This window comes from Rhinolophus sinicus, linkage group LG03 (genome assembly GCF_036562045.2).
Source record: "Rhinolophus sinicus isolate RSC01 linkage group LG03, ASM3656204v1, whole genome shotgun sequence".
Taxonomy (NCBI): domain Eukaryota; kingdom Metazoa; phylum Chordata; class Mammalia; order Chiroptera; family Rhinolophidae; genus Rhinolophus; species Rhinolophus sinicus.
In genome coordinates, this window is record NC_133753.1 from 158,122,478 (window position 1) to 158,138,194 (window position 15,717).

A 15,717-nucleotide genomic window follows, 5' to 3' on the forward strand; every position below is an offset into this window, starting at 1 on the left:
TGGAATATAAAGAAAAAAATGTTTAATACTAAAATATCTAAAAAAGACTTTTGAGGTCTCTGTAATGAGAAACACTAAAAGTCTGGAGTAGGAGAAATAAGGAAAAAGAAGTCAAGTTTTTTAGACTTCTGGTACGTGTCAGAGATTTATAAATCATTGCCTAGCTAAAGATAATTTGCAAATCACATGCACCTTCACCAATGTCTAAACACAGTTAAAGAACCCTCAGTCTGTTATCTATTGGGAGAATGCTAATGCCTATAATTGGTCATTGCCTGACCCTTATGTATTTCTATCCTGATAGGTCTATCTGCCTAAAAGCTAATTCTGTGTTTTCTGTGAAATCTTGCAGTGGTGTTATCAGGGAGATTGTGTTCCTTTTGGCACTTGGCCCCAGAGCGTAGATGGGGGCTGGGGTGCCTGGTCACTATGGGGAGAGTGCAGCAGGACCTGCGGGGGAGGCGTCTCCTCATCCCTAAGACACTGTGACAGTCCAGCGTAAGTAGCTAAAGTAAGCCGGAGCCAACAAAAAGACACAGTTGGAAATGATTCAAAGCTGTGGTTTCACATGTTATCTGTAAAAACGTTTCACTAGTGAGCCAAGTGCTTGTCTTCAGAACAAGCAATAGGCACAGGAAAGCAGGAGTCTTGTTAGACAGACTTTCCTTTTCTTCCCTGCCCCTTACTATGTAACTAAAAACAAAAGAAAAAGAAAAAAGAAAAGGATTGTGTATCTATCCCAGGTATAGCCAGACTTTTTAATCTAGTACTAATCAGATAGATTTCCTCCTCCAAAAACTACTGAATTATGGATGAATTGTGTCTGGTCTTAGCTACCCTACCATTATTCCCAGGAAACCTAAGGTCTTTGCACATGTCACATAAAATTATTACTGCTACATTAGTATTAAAAGGACCAATGAGAGCACTTCAAGGGTTGAAATGCCTTGATTCGCATCACAAATCACAATGAAAAGAATACTGCCCATGTGTTAAAATAGTTTCCATTCACATGCCCCCGTTAATCATTTTCCGGAGTTGCCACCACTTTTCTCCCCGTGAGAGCTGTGTGCAGGTCAGACTGCTCCTCTTCCTCTTTTTCTCCAGTCAGAGCCCCCCTGGAGTAAGGCTGTCCCCACCAGTACTCTTCGCTAGCTGTGTTGCTTCTCCCTTCCACCAGTGCTCATTGCAGGCAGACTATTCCTCTGGTTGGTCTTCCCTGTCCTTCCAGAAGCTAAACTGCTCCGTTAGCAGCTGCAGGTCAAGTGCTTGCATTTTTGTCTAGAACTCAGGTTGACGACCTTCTTTGCTGACAAATACTTTGGTGCAGAATGATGTTATGATATCAATTCTGCCTTTCCCCTCCCCGCCCCTCTGGGGTAAAAGATGGTCTATTTTTTTTCCCCTTATTTTAACTCACGATCCCTTTCTTTGCTTCTTCTCTCTAAATGTCTCTTTCCTTTTCTTTTTTCTCTTTTCAGCTTGAAATTGTTTCCCTTTATATCAGTTGTGTGTGTTTCCATTCTCCTACTTTTTATCGTTATTATCCTCCTGCTAAATAAAGCTCACTGTTACCCACTCATAAACTAGTCATGCTACCACCATCCCCACTACCTTGTTTTCATCTGACCAACCCATTTCTCCCAAGCTGGTTCAAGCTGGGACATTTCTTTCCTTTGCTTAGAGTCAGCATTCACTGGCATTCCAAATAGATTCAAAATTGTAATTTTAATTACCCCATTGATACCAGTGAGCCAAAAGTATAATTTAGACAATACATTTTAAACAAGTACAGAATAATTAACCTAAGTTCAAATGCAGGCTACTGTAAATTAATAGCCAAATACTTAAGATACCTAAGAGAATGACCGGACCTCTTTTAAAAGGACAAGTTAGTTTTCTCCATTCAAAAACAGCATTCAAATAATAACATATGGCTTTCCCTAATGTTAAATACTTCAAAAATTAACTTATGTAAATCAAATATTTGACATCTCACTTTTTCATTGATTTGAGTATAATATAAAGTATTTATGTAATGCAAACCCATCTGATGTTTAGATTTAATGTTTTAAAACTGTATGTTTGAAATGAAATAGAAATTCATTTCTGCATTAATTACTTTAAATTCCAGAGAGTTATTTAGTGTCCTCCCCTTGTTTCCAGTCTGGAAAAAAACAAACTTTCCATTTCCTACTTGGTAAATATATAGCATCAGATTATGGGTTTTGTTGAATATGATTCAAATGACTTTTCATTATAAATAAGTGATTTTAAAACTCTCATCGAACTGATCACCTGTTTACTATGATAGTTAGAAAGTATATTGATTTAACTGAATCATCTTTAGAATGTAAATCATGATAAGAGTCTTATAATGTTACTCATAGTAACTTGACTTAATTTTAAATTCAACAATCATAATCATTATTCCTAACAATCACCAGCATGATTATTTGAATAACTAATAAATTGTCAAATTTTGTATTTTCTTAAAGTAAATGTTGATATGTTTTCATCAAGCAATAATATATGTACTCTCTATATGGATAGATACATTATATTCACATGTTAAACAAAATGTGTTTTCAGACCTTCAGGAGGTGGAAAATATTGCCTTGGGGAAAGGAAACGGTATCGCTCCTGTAACACAGATGTAAGTAAAACCAAACTCTGCTATGAAACATTAGCTTACATTTCACTCAGAATAGGGAACTTTCTTTTTAATTGTAAGCTATTTGATCAGAAATCCACATGTGTAATGGTCACATAAATTTTTATAATTGTTAATGATGAAGGGAACTGGCTTCAGGTCCATCCATTCCATCAACAAGAGTCAAGAGGAAGCTCCAGCACTAGGAGAAAATACACTCTCCTCCAATAGGGATCAAGAGAGAGCTACATACCCGTTGAGCTGCCCTGGTCCTCCAGACTCTCACAGCTTTGCCATCATTCTTTCTTGAGCCCACCGAGAATATCTTATTATGTTTTATATCCCATATTATGTTTGCTGCTGCAAGAAGACCCAGACTCCCGCATCATTCTCATCCCTGCCATCCAAGCCCAGAAAGCTATTTCCTATCCCTGTCCAACTGCTAAAACTTCTGTGTCCTCAGGAATTATTCCTCATCAGCAAAATCACTTATATCCTGACATCTCTGAATTTCTCTTCCCTTCACCTTCTTGTTCTAATGGAAACTGGCTTTCCCCGAGGATACTGAGTCCTCTGTAGCTCTTTGAAGTTGGGGACTTGTGTTTTCTCCCTTAGCTCTTGAATGACCGGGCCTGAAAGTGGATTGCCTATCTTTTTTATATCTCATTACTCCTTCCAGATAATTCTTCCTCCCTCCTATCTAAAAAGTCACAGCTTTTAATTTCAAGTCATCAGACTATTACCCACTATCTTCACTCCCATGCTCTCAAACCCTATTACCTTGGTTATTTCATAAGTATGTAGATGATTTTTCCAACATCTCTTCTGGATTTTTCCATACTCATACAAACATATTGTTATTTCTCCTATCTTGAAAAAACAAAAACCTGCCCGTTATTTTCCCATGTCTTTTTCTCTCCTTGAAACAAAATTTCTCAAAAGAGATATCTGTACTTACTATATCTAATTCCTCTACTCATTTTTTTCTTAAAATCGATCCTGTCAAGTTTTCACCTCCATCATTCTACTGAAAATGATTTGTGACATCACAGGTGACTTCCGTATTGCTAAATCCAATAGTCAATTCTGAGTGTTTGTCTAACTTCATCTTCACTAGACTTCCATGACACTACAACTTCTTGGTTGTCCTTTTATTTTACTGCTATTCTTTCTCATTTGCCTTTGCTCATTCCTACTCTTTTCTCTGGTGTCTAAATGGTAGAGTACCCAGGACTTAGTCCTTGGCCTTTTTCTCTGCCCTACCAATACTCATTTCCTTGATGATCTCATCAATTTTCATTGCTTTTGATATCATTCATATGTCCTTTGAGCCACAAATTTGTATTTTCAGCTAAGACTTCTTCTATGGATTTTAGACTCATATCTTATTATTGATTGAACTTTTAATAGACATCTAATATTTAACACGTCCAAATGTTATCTCTAAAACATTTCTACAAACCTGGTCTCCCAGCAGTTTTTCTCATCTCAGATGTCAACTCTGTCTGGCACAAGCCCCAAACCCTCAAGTTATTTTCGATTCCCTTCTCTGTCTCACAGCCTATATCCATTCCTCAGAAAATCCCATTAGCTTTACCTTCAAAATGTATCAGAGATCTGACTACTTCTCACTACCTCCACTGCTACCACTTTTTCACTGGATTACTCTTTATGGCTTTTTTAGAGTTCCCCATGCTACTCTTGTTCCCTACATCCTTAATAAAGGAGGCAGAGTGAATCAGATTATATCCTTTTCTCAAAACCCTTCAATACATCCCCATTTTTACTTAAATCCGAAGACCTTGCAAAAGCCTGCAAGGCCTACACACTCTGGCCTTCCATTACTTCTCTGAATTAATCTCTTATTATTTCTTCCTCATTCTCTCTGCTCCAGCCATAAGGGCCTCCTTCCTTGTACATGGTGGATGTGTTCCCAACTTACAGTTTTACATTGTCTTTTCCCTTTGCCTTGTATTCAATCCCCCAAAATATCTACATGCTAAGTCTCTTACCTCACCTTTACTCAGCTGTCACCTGCGCAGTGAGGCCTAGTCTGAATACCATATTTAAAATTGCAACTCTCCCTGCTCCCTACAACCCTGGGAATCCTAGTCTTCCTTACCCTGCTCTTATTTCTCCCCACACCACCTTCTAACACACTCTCTAGCTTATTTATCACATTTAATTCTGTTAAATTTGCATCTTGAAATAATGAAATATAGCCTCAGTTACAATGATTATTTCAAGTTACTAGCATTATTTTTGCATTCATTCAACAAATAATTGAGTGCCTTGTGAATATCAGCGTGTGCTAGAGTGAAAAAAGCAATTTCTGCCCTCAAGGATCTTATAATTTCCTGGGAAATCACTTACATGCAAAAAGTTACAATACAGAATGAGGAGTGATATGATATGATAGAACAAGTATGCGATGCTATAAAAGCATATAGAATTGGCACATTGCCTAATTAGGGATTTAGGAATTACTTTTCATAGGAAGCTCAAGATCTGCGGGGCAAATAGGAGCTGAACAGAAAAGAAGAAAGTGACAATGAGCATTTTAGGCAGAAGGAAAATTAAGTGCAAGGTGTGGAGGTTGAAGATCTTTATCTTGAGGCATGAAGAAACCACTGAAACATTTAGCCCCAAGTGTATGCTTTATATGAGACTGGATTGGAGAAAGGCAACGTTACAACAGAACAACAATGAAGTCAAGAAGAATGTAAGGATACTGATGAAAACAACTAAAGTGTTGAGCCATGTGTTCTATGTTAGGAATGACAGTGGAGTCTAAAGACGGCTAACGGGAGAAAGTTAAGGACCTAAATTTAAAAAATCCATAAAATCAAAGAACCAGTGTTGTAGGAAAAGCAGAGTGAAGGAGATAGAAGGTGAGGGGATCAGGGAATGGAGTGTGTTTGAATTTTAAATGTGAGAAGTGAGACTGTTCTCGATGACAGACCTGGAGTATATTCATGGTAGTACGTATCTACCCTTGAGTGGAGGTAAAGGAGTTCAAGGAAGGCCAAGGCTAGGTGGTTTGGGGAGTCTCCCATGTGGATGTTGAAGTCGCTCGGTGATGTTAGAACTTGGAGCATATGGTGGAACTATGAACCAGGTATCAAACTCTTTAATAAATGAGGGGAAAAGACCATCGTGAGGTTGGTAGGAAGTAATGGTGAAGCCAGATAATGATTTGGCTGAATAACATGAATCTCAGAAGAAGAGAAGTTTTAGACAAGGGTAGAAGAATTGAATACTTAGTATATGTCAGACTATATGTTAGGTAGGAGTGAGAACGCCAAACCTACCTCTCATTTTCCATTGTTACATAATTGTTTGGGTAGGCACGCACTTTGGCGCTGATAACATAGGTAGTATATAATATGAGTAATGTTTGATAGGTAACAGAAAAAGAAAACAACATGCCAGACATCTCAGGATTGTTGCGTTTTACCCATCAACTGTGTTTTAGATGCTCAAATTATAGAGCTTGCTGTTGGCATGTTGACTTTTCTATTATTATCTTTTTCTGTTTCAGCTTTTATCAAATGATAAGGCGATACAGTTAACATGACTATATCATGAGCATACAAATAATTAACTTTTTTCCCATTAATCTTGACTTTACTAGTTCAGAATTTGAGGCAATTCATTTACTGCACTGAAATTTATTTTCATATTATCCAAGTTAATAAAATTGTCTGAGCATAAATTGTGTAAGCTGGGGCCTTTTAAAATGTAATCTGACATGTGAAAGTTTCAACTTTCAAAACACATAATCTAGCCTGGCGCTGTCCAAGAGAACTTTCTTCAATATTTCTTCAAATATTTTATATGTGCACTGTCCAGCTTGGTAGCCACGAGTCAAATTAGCTATTTAGCACTTGAAATGTGGCCAGTACAATTAAAGAACATAATTTTTAAGTTTAATTCATTTAAATTCGAATAGCCACATGTGGCTAGTGGCAACTGTATTGGATAGCACAGAGCTAGACAGTCTAGCTATGCAGTAGAAAAATAATTGTTATAAAGAAGATTGTAAATATTATATGTAAAAGTTATCAAAATAAATTAGTCTTAGTTCATTTTAGAAACAAATGTAAGAAGACACTTCCATTTTTGGTAATGACAGATTAGGTTATTCTGACAAATTAAAAAAAAATGCTAAATAAGATTTGTTTTCTTTTATTATTTTAAAATCAACAGGGAGCTGACAAGATAGTGAGGGAAATGCCAAAAGGTTAAATTATTTGAGCCAGGGGAATTCAAAAATAAAAGGGGAGCATCAGAGCACCTAAGATACTTTTGCCCTACTAGTATTTAGAGGAAAAGAAGAGATAAACTGCTCTAGTATCTCTTTCTTAAGTCCTGTATAAAGTGTTCCCCCAAACTACTCACCTGGTCCCCTAGCTAACTTCCTTCACGTTTTATTGGCCAGGAGGACACATGCTCTTAAACCAGTCACTGGCAAAAGGAATGGGATTACTATAATTGGTTTAGACTAATCCAGATATGCTTTTAAAATAGGTTAAGGTAACCTTCCCTGAGAGGTAGATACCTGAGTAAAGATCAGAATTTAGTTAGCAAGAAAGCAGGGAGTGATAGATAATGGATATGCTACAGATGTCTGCATCAGAGCCCTTTTAAATTCCTTCTTTACAGTAGTCCTCCTGCTGTTTGAATGGGATACATTCCAAGAACTCCAGTGGATGTTTGAAACCACGGATAGTACCAAACCCTACAAATATTGTTTTTTTCCTATACATGCATACCTATAATAAATTTAATTTATAAATTAGGCACAGTAAGAGATTAACAACAATAAGTAATAATAAAATAGAACAATTATAACAATACACTGTAATAAAAGTTATGTAAATGTGTTCTCTCTCTCTCTCAAAATATCCTGTAGTACTGTATTCACCCTTCTTGTGATGATGTGAGATGATACGCTGGACAAAGGGATGATTCATGTCTTGGGCAGGATGGAGAGGGGTGATAAAAGATTTTATCATGCTACTCACAACAGAATTTAAACTTAAATTTAAATGGAATTTAAACATAATTTAAAACTTATGAATTATTTCTGGAATTTTCTATTTAATATGTTCAGATTACAGTTGACCTCGGTAACTGAATCAGTGGAAAAGGGGGACTACTACACTGGCAGAAGTAGCAGCAACAGTAGTAGTTGTAGCGGTAATAGCTACTGCTGATTTACTGAGCACTTACACATATCAGAGTTATTATTTTAACTATATTTTCTTCCTATACTGAGAGTTCTCAGTAGTGACTTGGGTTGCTAAGATATTTTTAATTTCCATTTTTCAATATAAATCTAGAAAAGCTATGATAATTTAAAGTTTTGCTATACTCTGTTCTGTTACAACCTTGTTTTTGTAATACAAATTAACTCATAAATGATTGAGTTGTTTTGTGCCACTAAGCAATACAGCGGCTAAAGTCAAACTACATTGATACAGCTAAATAACGGGAAAATTGTACTGTACATGAAGACCATTCGTCCCAAATTCTTCTTTTTTGCTCAGTTTGGTCACATGCTCTGTTGTAGAAGCCTCTATTGTGTATTTCTGCCTGTTCTTTGTACATTGGCCTCTTGTTCTTACAACCCAGTCCTCAATCCTTCCTTTATTAACTTTTTTCACCTTTTTTTTAAAAAAAAAGATTCAAATCCTATGTTTACTCCAGTTATATCTTTGTTGAGAATGTGCCACGTGTTTTTGAAATTGTGCTACTGTTTTCTTAGAATTGTTACTGTTTTCGTTAGTGTTCTGTCTTTGAGTTGCCTGCCTCTAATGCTGTTTTCCCATATGCCTATAATTTTTAGTGTGCAATTTTGCAGAAAGAGGTTTTTCAGGAATGTATATATATATATATCACATTAGAGCAGAAACTCCTGTATTTTAAAAATCTATTCTAAAAGTTTCTATTATATAAACTACATTATAAAGTAGAGAATTTTATAATAAATCATGAAGGGTGAAATGACTGGAGTTAAGAATCAGTAATGCAAAATAAAAATAAAAAGAATGAGTAATGCAAGCTTCAGTATTTTCCCTTAGCATAGAATGGATGTTGCTACAGGAGCAATATAGGGCTATTTGTTTGTATCCTTTAGGTTCATCTTGGGACTTTTTTTCCTAAAGTTATAATGCTTTAAATGTTCTTTTATTTTATAATGACCCGGTGTCTGTTTTGAGCTATCCTACTTTAAGGGATTCAAAGGAGTATACTTGTCTTTTACCAGATCAGCCTCCTTCTTTAGCACATGTTTTATAAATTTAATACTCATCATATTTAGTGAGTCTGTAAATAAGATCTGGGAGAAAACTTTCCAATTAGTTAGAATCAATTTGAGAGTCAAGAACTAGAAAACAATTCATACGCATTTTTAGCTTGGTCATTTGTGATCCAAGAGCTTTTCTTGAGACTTAAATCAGGGTAATATAAAAGATAAATTCCAATGACACTGGAAGAATTCTCAAATCAGTGCCCAGGATGAGATCATGTCAGGCCGTCAAACTGCAGGAGGAGTAGGGCTCTTTATTTAGTGGCATGAATCTTTGCTCTGTGCTTTCTAATTTACGCCCTCATGTATTTGATCAATCTTACTTATATTCCTTTTAAGATCTTTACACATAGTCTATCAGTTTCCTGACCCTCTTGTTTCCATGGTTGACCAGATGGTACTATAGATTACTGCTTAGTTCTCATGTTTTTATGCATAATAATAATTATCGTTATTGTAGCTCTCTGATTAGAGTTGAGTTAGCTTCATTACAATCACAACTGAAAAACAGAATATATTAGAAAATCACAGGGAAAGGAAAATAATAGAAAGCAGGGGTCAATACCTTAAATACCGTGTTTCCCCCAAAATGAGACCTAGTCGGACCATCAGCTCTAATGTGTCTTTTGGAGCAAAAATTAATATAAGACCCAGTCTTATATTATATTATATATTATATATTATATATTATATATTATATATTATATATTATATATTATATATTATATATTATATTATACCCGGTGTTATGTTAACATAAGACTTGTTCTTATATTAAAATAAGACTCAGTATTATATTATATTATGCTATATTATGCTATATTATATTATATTATATTATACTATACCCAGTTTTATATTAAAATGAGACCGGGTCTTATGTTAATTTTTGCTCCAAAAAATGCATTAGCGTGGAAGATCCGGCTAGGTCTTTTTTTCTGGGAAACACAGTATGTACCATAAATTCCTTCCACCTACTAAAGGCGAGTCACAAGTTTTGCTCTGAATTTCCTAGTGACCTGAGTAAAGAGGCAAACACTATCACTTCTAAGATTCATAATGCTTGGTAGCTGTGACAATAGGAGACATAACCACAAAGGAACACTCTACTATTTTGAAGCTTTGTTAACTCCTCTTGTGTGGATCCTACACGGCGGTAAATCAGATTGAAACATACATGGTTGATAGCACTCCTTTTGCTTAGGTTAGAGGGGAAATTAGTTCTAGCTTAGAACCTAGAACCAATGTAGGCCAAACAAAAGTGGCTAGCACAAAAAAAAGATAGCCACACTTTCTCCCTGATTTCATTCCCACCACAGACATTTGCGAGGTATAGGAGTGGTATGAAGAAAAGAGCTTTCCAGCGGAATGGCCACAGTGTTCCCAGAGCTTCCTGTCCCATTTACCCCAGTTTCAAAGAGGTCCATAGAGATAGAAAGGCAACTTACAAAGAAAAGAAATCTCAATCTTTGAAGATTTTAAAATAGATTTGAAAAGGGTCTCTAGTTGTAAAATTGGCCTGACCACTCTCAATAACAACAGAACCGGTCTAGAGGCCCAAGGTATTTACACACAAGACTCTGAGGCTTGATTGTCTGCAGCAGGATGTCTTGGATGGGCATCAGCATTGGTCATACTCAAAAGCCTTCGAAACATCTTGACGAGGACTCTTTCTTTGACATCCACATGATGGTCTCCAGGACAGAAGAGCAGATAAAGACAATAGCTGTGGCAGGAACAAATGACTATGCTTTTCATCTTAATACTACTGAGAAACCAGGAGTATTTATTGAAGACACTTAGGAGAATTGGATGAAGTTTGGTCTTACCATTAAACCAGGAACTACAAAGAATATTTGGTATCATAAGGCCATCTCTATGAGATGGCCTTGTGGAACTATGGTTTGGAGAGCAAAGTTTTATAGATGTAATAATACTATGAGTTCATTAGCTGAGGACACAGTTCCCCTCTTTGGACACAAAGATAAGTGACTGATAAGGTCCTGACAATTTTTATAAATGTGCGTATGTAGGATCTCACATGCCGATCTGATAATGCCATTATGAGAAGTAAAGCGCCCAGATCTGTACCCAGTCGGCTGAAAAGTTCTCAAGAGCTGCTCAAAAATATAATTTTGATTTTTATGTGTATGGAATCTCCTTTTTACTGGCCTAAGAGAATATTGACTATTAATCAGGCTTTTCTGCTTTCCTGAGCAAGTTTTCATTCCAATGACTTAAAGCTATCATGCAAAATGTTCTAAGGGTAAGCCTTTGTGTACATAGTATAACTTTTAAATAGCAGAATTTATCGGTGTTGTGAATGAATACCTTACTTGATAACTTGATTTCTGTAAAAAGTAAAAATATGGCTATATCTAAGTTTATAAACCAAATTTTACATCAAAGCCTACAGAAGAAATATTAGTTACTGTGAAAAGGACTTACCCACATTTTTAAAAAGAATTTTCTGATGTGCTTAGCTGTTTTCAAAACTGAGAAAATCCTTGTGTTTTTCCTGTTTCATATTATTTGTGATTTGTGTATCTGCTTGATAATGTGACTAGGATAATACTTCTGGTGGAAAACCTAAGCTCCACTTTGGCTGAGATGGAAAGTAATATTATTCTTGCATCTTAAATATCTCATTTTCCTCCTTTACTTTATGCATCAAAATTATTTAAAAAATTATGGAGTAAAAAAGGGTTTTCCAGGTCATCGGTGCTCTGTTCTAAAGTTTAAACATAGATTGTATATTAACAGGGTATTTTCTCAATCAGCTTTGCCAGAGTTACCTGCTATTCTGCAATTATCTTCTCCTTTAGTCATTGCTTGAGGTCATTAAACAGTGTGATTGCCTTGGTTGTGGTACACAGGAAAAGTACAGCCTGTAGTTAGAGGTAGAATTATAGTGAATAAAGTATGGACTTTGGATTTAGACTGGTTTAAATTTAAATCCTGAACGTAACACTTGTTGCTATTTGACCTTGGCAAGACACCTAATCTCACTAAACTTCAGGGAACTCATATGTCAATCTAGTATGATTATATCAGACTTGCAGGGTTGTTTGAGCATTACAAAGAGGTGACGTGTAAAAAATCTGGTGCTGCTCCTAGTACTTAATCTGTACTCAATACAGCTACACTGTATTGAGTTTATATTATTACATACATTTATGTTCTATAGATTAAAAAGTACTTTCATGCATGATCTCATTACATCTTCAAATCACTGTTATAGAGAGGAAGGACAAGTATTTTTAAAATGAGGAACTAAAGCTCAGCAACAGGCTAGTACTATGGAAAGGATTCAGTAAGGTATAGCATTTCTGAGCACTGACCTAGTGCTCTTGTAACAGATACAGCCCTTAGAAGGTAGGGGTGGCAAGGTAAGCTTCTCTGAAAGAGTTTGGTCACCTTTGTCATTGTCCTACTTCCAGTCTAACCTTATGCTGTATCAGAACCAAATAGCTGTGGACATTCTGAAACTATACCCTTTGCCCTCAGGGAGAGGTGTGAAGTGATGACAAGGAACAGAATAGATCCGTTAACTAACAGCGTTATGATCGTATCTCAGGTTATAATTAGAAACAAATATATATCAACCACTCTGTTCTTATTACTATTATATATAATATAATATAATACATATATAGCAAAAAATAACAGGAGCAGTGTCATTGCTTATCTTTAGGTTGGTATGAATTTTATGATATGCATCATGTTTGGAGACATAAGGACTAGCTTTTAAATACAGAATAGAGCTTGATTATTTTGTTCTTAAAAGGGATGTTTAAAAACTTACAAAGGAAATTTTTGTTCCTTAACCTTTTTATAGGCTTAGGGGAAAGGGTTATGCTATGGATAGGTGGAGTTTTAATTAAATTCAGACTATCCATGGCATATTAGAAACTAATTTTGAAAACTTGCATAGAAGATTATCATTATCAAGTATGTCAGCCAGAATCAAGCTTGTCTGGACAATGTAGGTTTATCGGGCTTTTGTTTTCTTTTTTCTTTCTAAATAAATGTACAGTGAAACTCCAAACAAAAAATCAGAAGCTATGTGGGACAGAAAAGATAAAGAGGTTGAATCAAAACTGAGGTTACAATGATTCAGTACTTTCATGGAATACAAAATTTAACCTTAGAAGTGTCCTTATGAATTACTTTAATAAGATAATCACAGTACCTGATAACTGGGAAATCAGAAATTTTGTTGGCAACTTGTAAGAGAGGGTGTGGAAGCAAGGCCTTTGTTAGCCCATGTGGCAATTTTTGTGTAATTTAGAAAAAGATGCCTATCTGGGTGAACAAACAGAAATACGTCCCATGTCAAATGCATAACTTGCTAGGGGTTGGATTCAGACTCCACTTATTCAACTAATGGGGCATAACTGGCTAATAATATGTTGCTATCCTGGAAAGGAAGAAAATAAGTTTGGGGAGTGTAGAAGGTTAGTCTAGTGTAATAGTCAAGAAGTAATAGTGCATTTGGTGTGAAAACAAAAAAGTAGAAAGGAGCAGAAGGTGGAAAAGAGATAAAGAAAGGATGTAGAACAAAATGCCAATTTTGCTCATTTCGCAGTTTTCCCTGAGGCATAAGAATCCTAGTATCTTCCCCCTGCTCATCTTCTTTCAGAAGAGGAGAGGAGAGGAAGAGAGGGAAAAGGGTTTTCATTCTCGGCAGCTCCTCACTCTTTGTTATCCATAAGACATAGTACAGTATTTTCAGAATTTTCCTCATTTGCAGAACATTTGGGGATGTATTTCTCTTAAAGGTTAGGGCATTTGGGGGGTGTATTTTGTAAATGAAAGAAAAATGACACAGAGGGGTTCCAGGACAAGGTCACCCTATTCTTTGAGACAAAACCAGGATTAGAATCCTAGTAATAGAAATGCCACTGGAAAGTTTGTCCGAGAAGCTGAGGTTTCTTTCTATAGCAACATTTATGCCCAATGAATTATTGTGTTTTAGATTTATCTACCAATAAAAAGTATTAAGTTTAACCAAAAGGAGATGTTTTTAAACTATCAGTAAAATTGGAAGCATGAGATAGTCTATAGAATCTGCTAACAACACAGATCCCTGAAAAAAAAAAGGTGATAAAAATAATAATATTAATTTTTTATTTCTTTGAAAATACTCAGATCAAAAGATGCTGAGACCTGCAGCTTTGCTTTCTGGATTTATTTGGGACCCTGCTGGTCACTTTTTAAAAGGAGAGGATGCTTGATTAGCGTTAACACTAGGAAGCTCATAACCTGTCAAGCTTTACAAAAAAAAAATGTGTAATGCCCACTGTTTTCTGTTAGGATTTCTGCATAGTGTCAGCATTTATAATCCCTAAGTAATTTAAAAAGCATTACTCCTTAAACTCTTTACTATTTTTAAACAAAAACAAAAATACATTTTATGTAATTTTGTTTTAATAAATTACTCTTTTCTTTGATCACTCTCATTCTTTGGAACCGGCATATACAGCTCCTGCTGGGCTTCTTTCTAATCAACACAAATTCAGAGCATTCACTGAACAAAACATTGAAATCAGGAGAACAGAAAGACTAGAACACTAGCTTGGGATATTCTAGAAACAGAAAGGAGTGGGGTCAAGTTCCCAGGTCTACAATTCTATTAGGTCTTTCCATCTTCCATGCTGCTCAGTGGACATCCTAACACACTCCTGCCTAAGGGCCTTTGCATTTATGATTTCCTGGGACACTCCTTTCGCAGCTACGTACATCAGTCACTCCCACAGTTTCTTTTTAACTCGGCTGAAGTGCCACCTTACCCAGGAGGATTTCTCTGACCATAATATTTAAAACAACTTCCCTCCATCTCACTATCAATCTCCCTAATCTGCTTTATTTCTTTCTTTCTTATCTCCAACTACAGTGAGCTCTATGAAAGCAGGGACCTAGTCTACTTTGTTTATTGCCTTATCCCCAGAGCCTAGATCATATGTGACACAGAGTAAGCATTTTATATATATTTGCTGAACAAAAAGAAAAACGCTTTAGACCAGTTCTTGGTGCCTTGTTTTAAGAAGACTAATGATAAATTAGAATGTGCCCATAGGAAAGCCATCAAAGTCTAGGTGCCTTTTAGTTAAGGGTTGGATTTGCTCAGTGTGGATTCAGAAGGAGCAAGACCACTGGGTTATAGGAAGACAGATTTTGGCTAAAAGTAAGGAAGAAGCTGATAATAAGTGCAGCTGTTTGAAAAGTATGTGATCTGTCTGTAGATATTTATACAGATTATATGACTACTTTGGGATAATGGTAGAGGAAATTTAAGCATCTTGTGCAAATTCGATTATATTACTTCTAACAATTCTTCAAAGTGTATGATTTGGTATTGATTGACTCAAAAAATTAATTGAGTTTGGTTCTTCTGCAAAGTGCTGCCAGTATCTATTATGTTAACACCCTAAATCAGGGATTGGCAAATTCCACCTCCTGGGTCAGATTTGGCCTGCCACCTCTCTTTGTAAATAGAACCTTATTGGAACAGTCAGGGGACTGTTCATTTACATATTGCCTATAGATTCTTTCACATTGTAATGGCACAGTTGAGTAGTCCCAAGACACTGTATAGAACACAAAACCTAAAATATTTGCTATGCAGCCCTTTATAAAAGTTTGTCAACCTCTGCTCTTAACCAATAAGCTGCAAAAAATAACTTACGGAAATGTACCTGTATTCAGCCTACTAATTTCTTCTCCTCTTCCTCCTCCTTCTCCTCCCTCC

General features: G+C 35.9%; 1 protein-coding gene across 3 annotated transcripts in view; it reads left to right on the forward strand.

Moving 5' to 3' along the window:
• ADAMTS6 (ADAM metallopeptidase with thrombospondin type 1 motif 6) overlaps positions 1-15,717 on the forward strand; it is a 262,087-nt gene that overhangs the window by 170,330 nt on the left and 76,040 nt on the right. For all 3 annotated transcript variants that reach the window (XR_012495117.1, XM_074328899.1, XM_019743866.2), the window contains exons 13-14: positions 353-498; positions 2,593-2,656. Coding sequence is in view for 2 of the 3 variants with exons in the window: in XM_074328899.1 (XP_074185000.1) it covers positions 353-498; positions 2,593-2,656 (210 nt within the window). In the remaining variant the exon portion in view is untranslated. The remainder of the gene's footprint in view (positions 1-352; positions 499-2,592; positions 2,657-15,717) is intronic.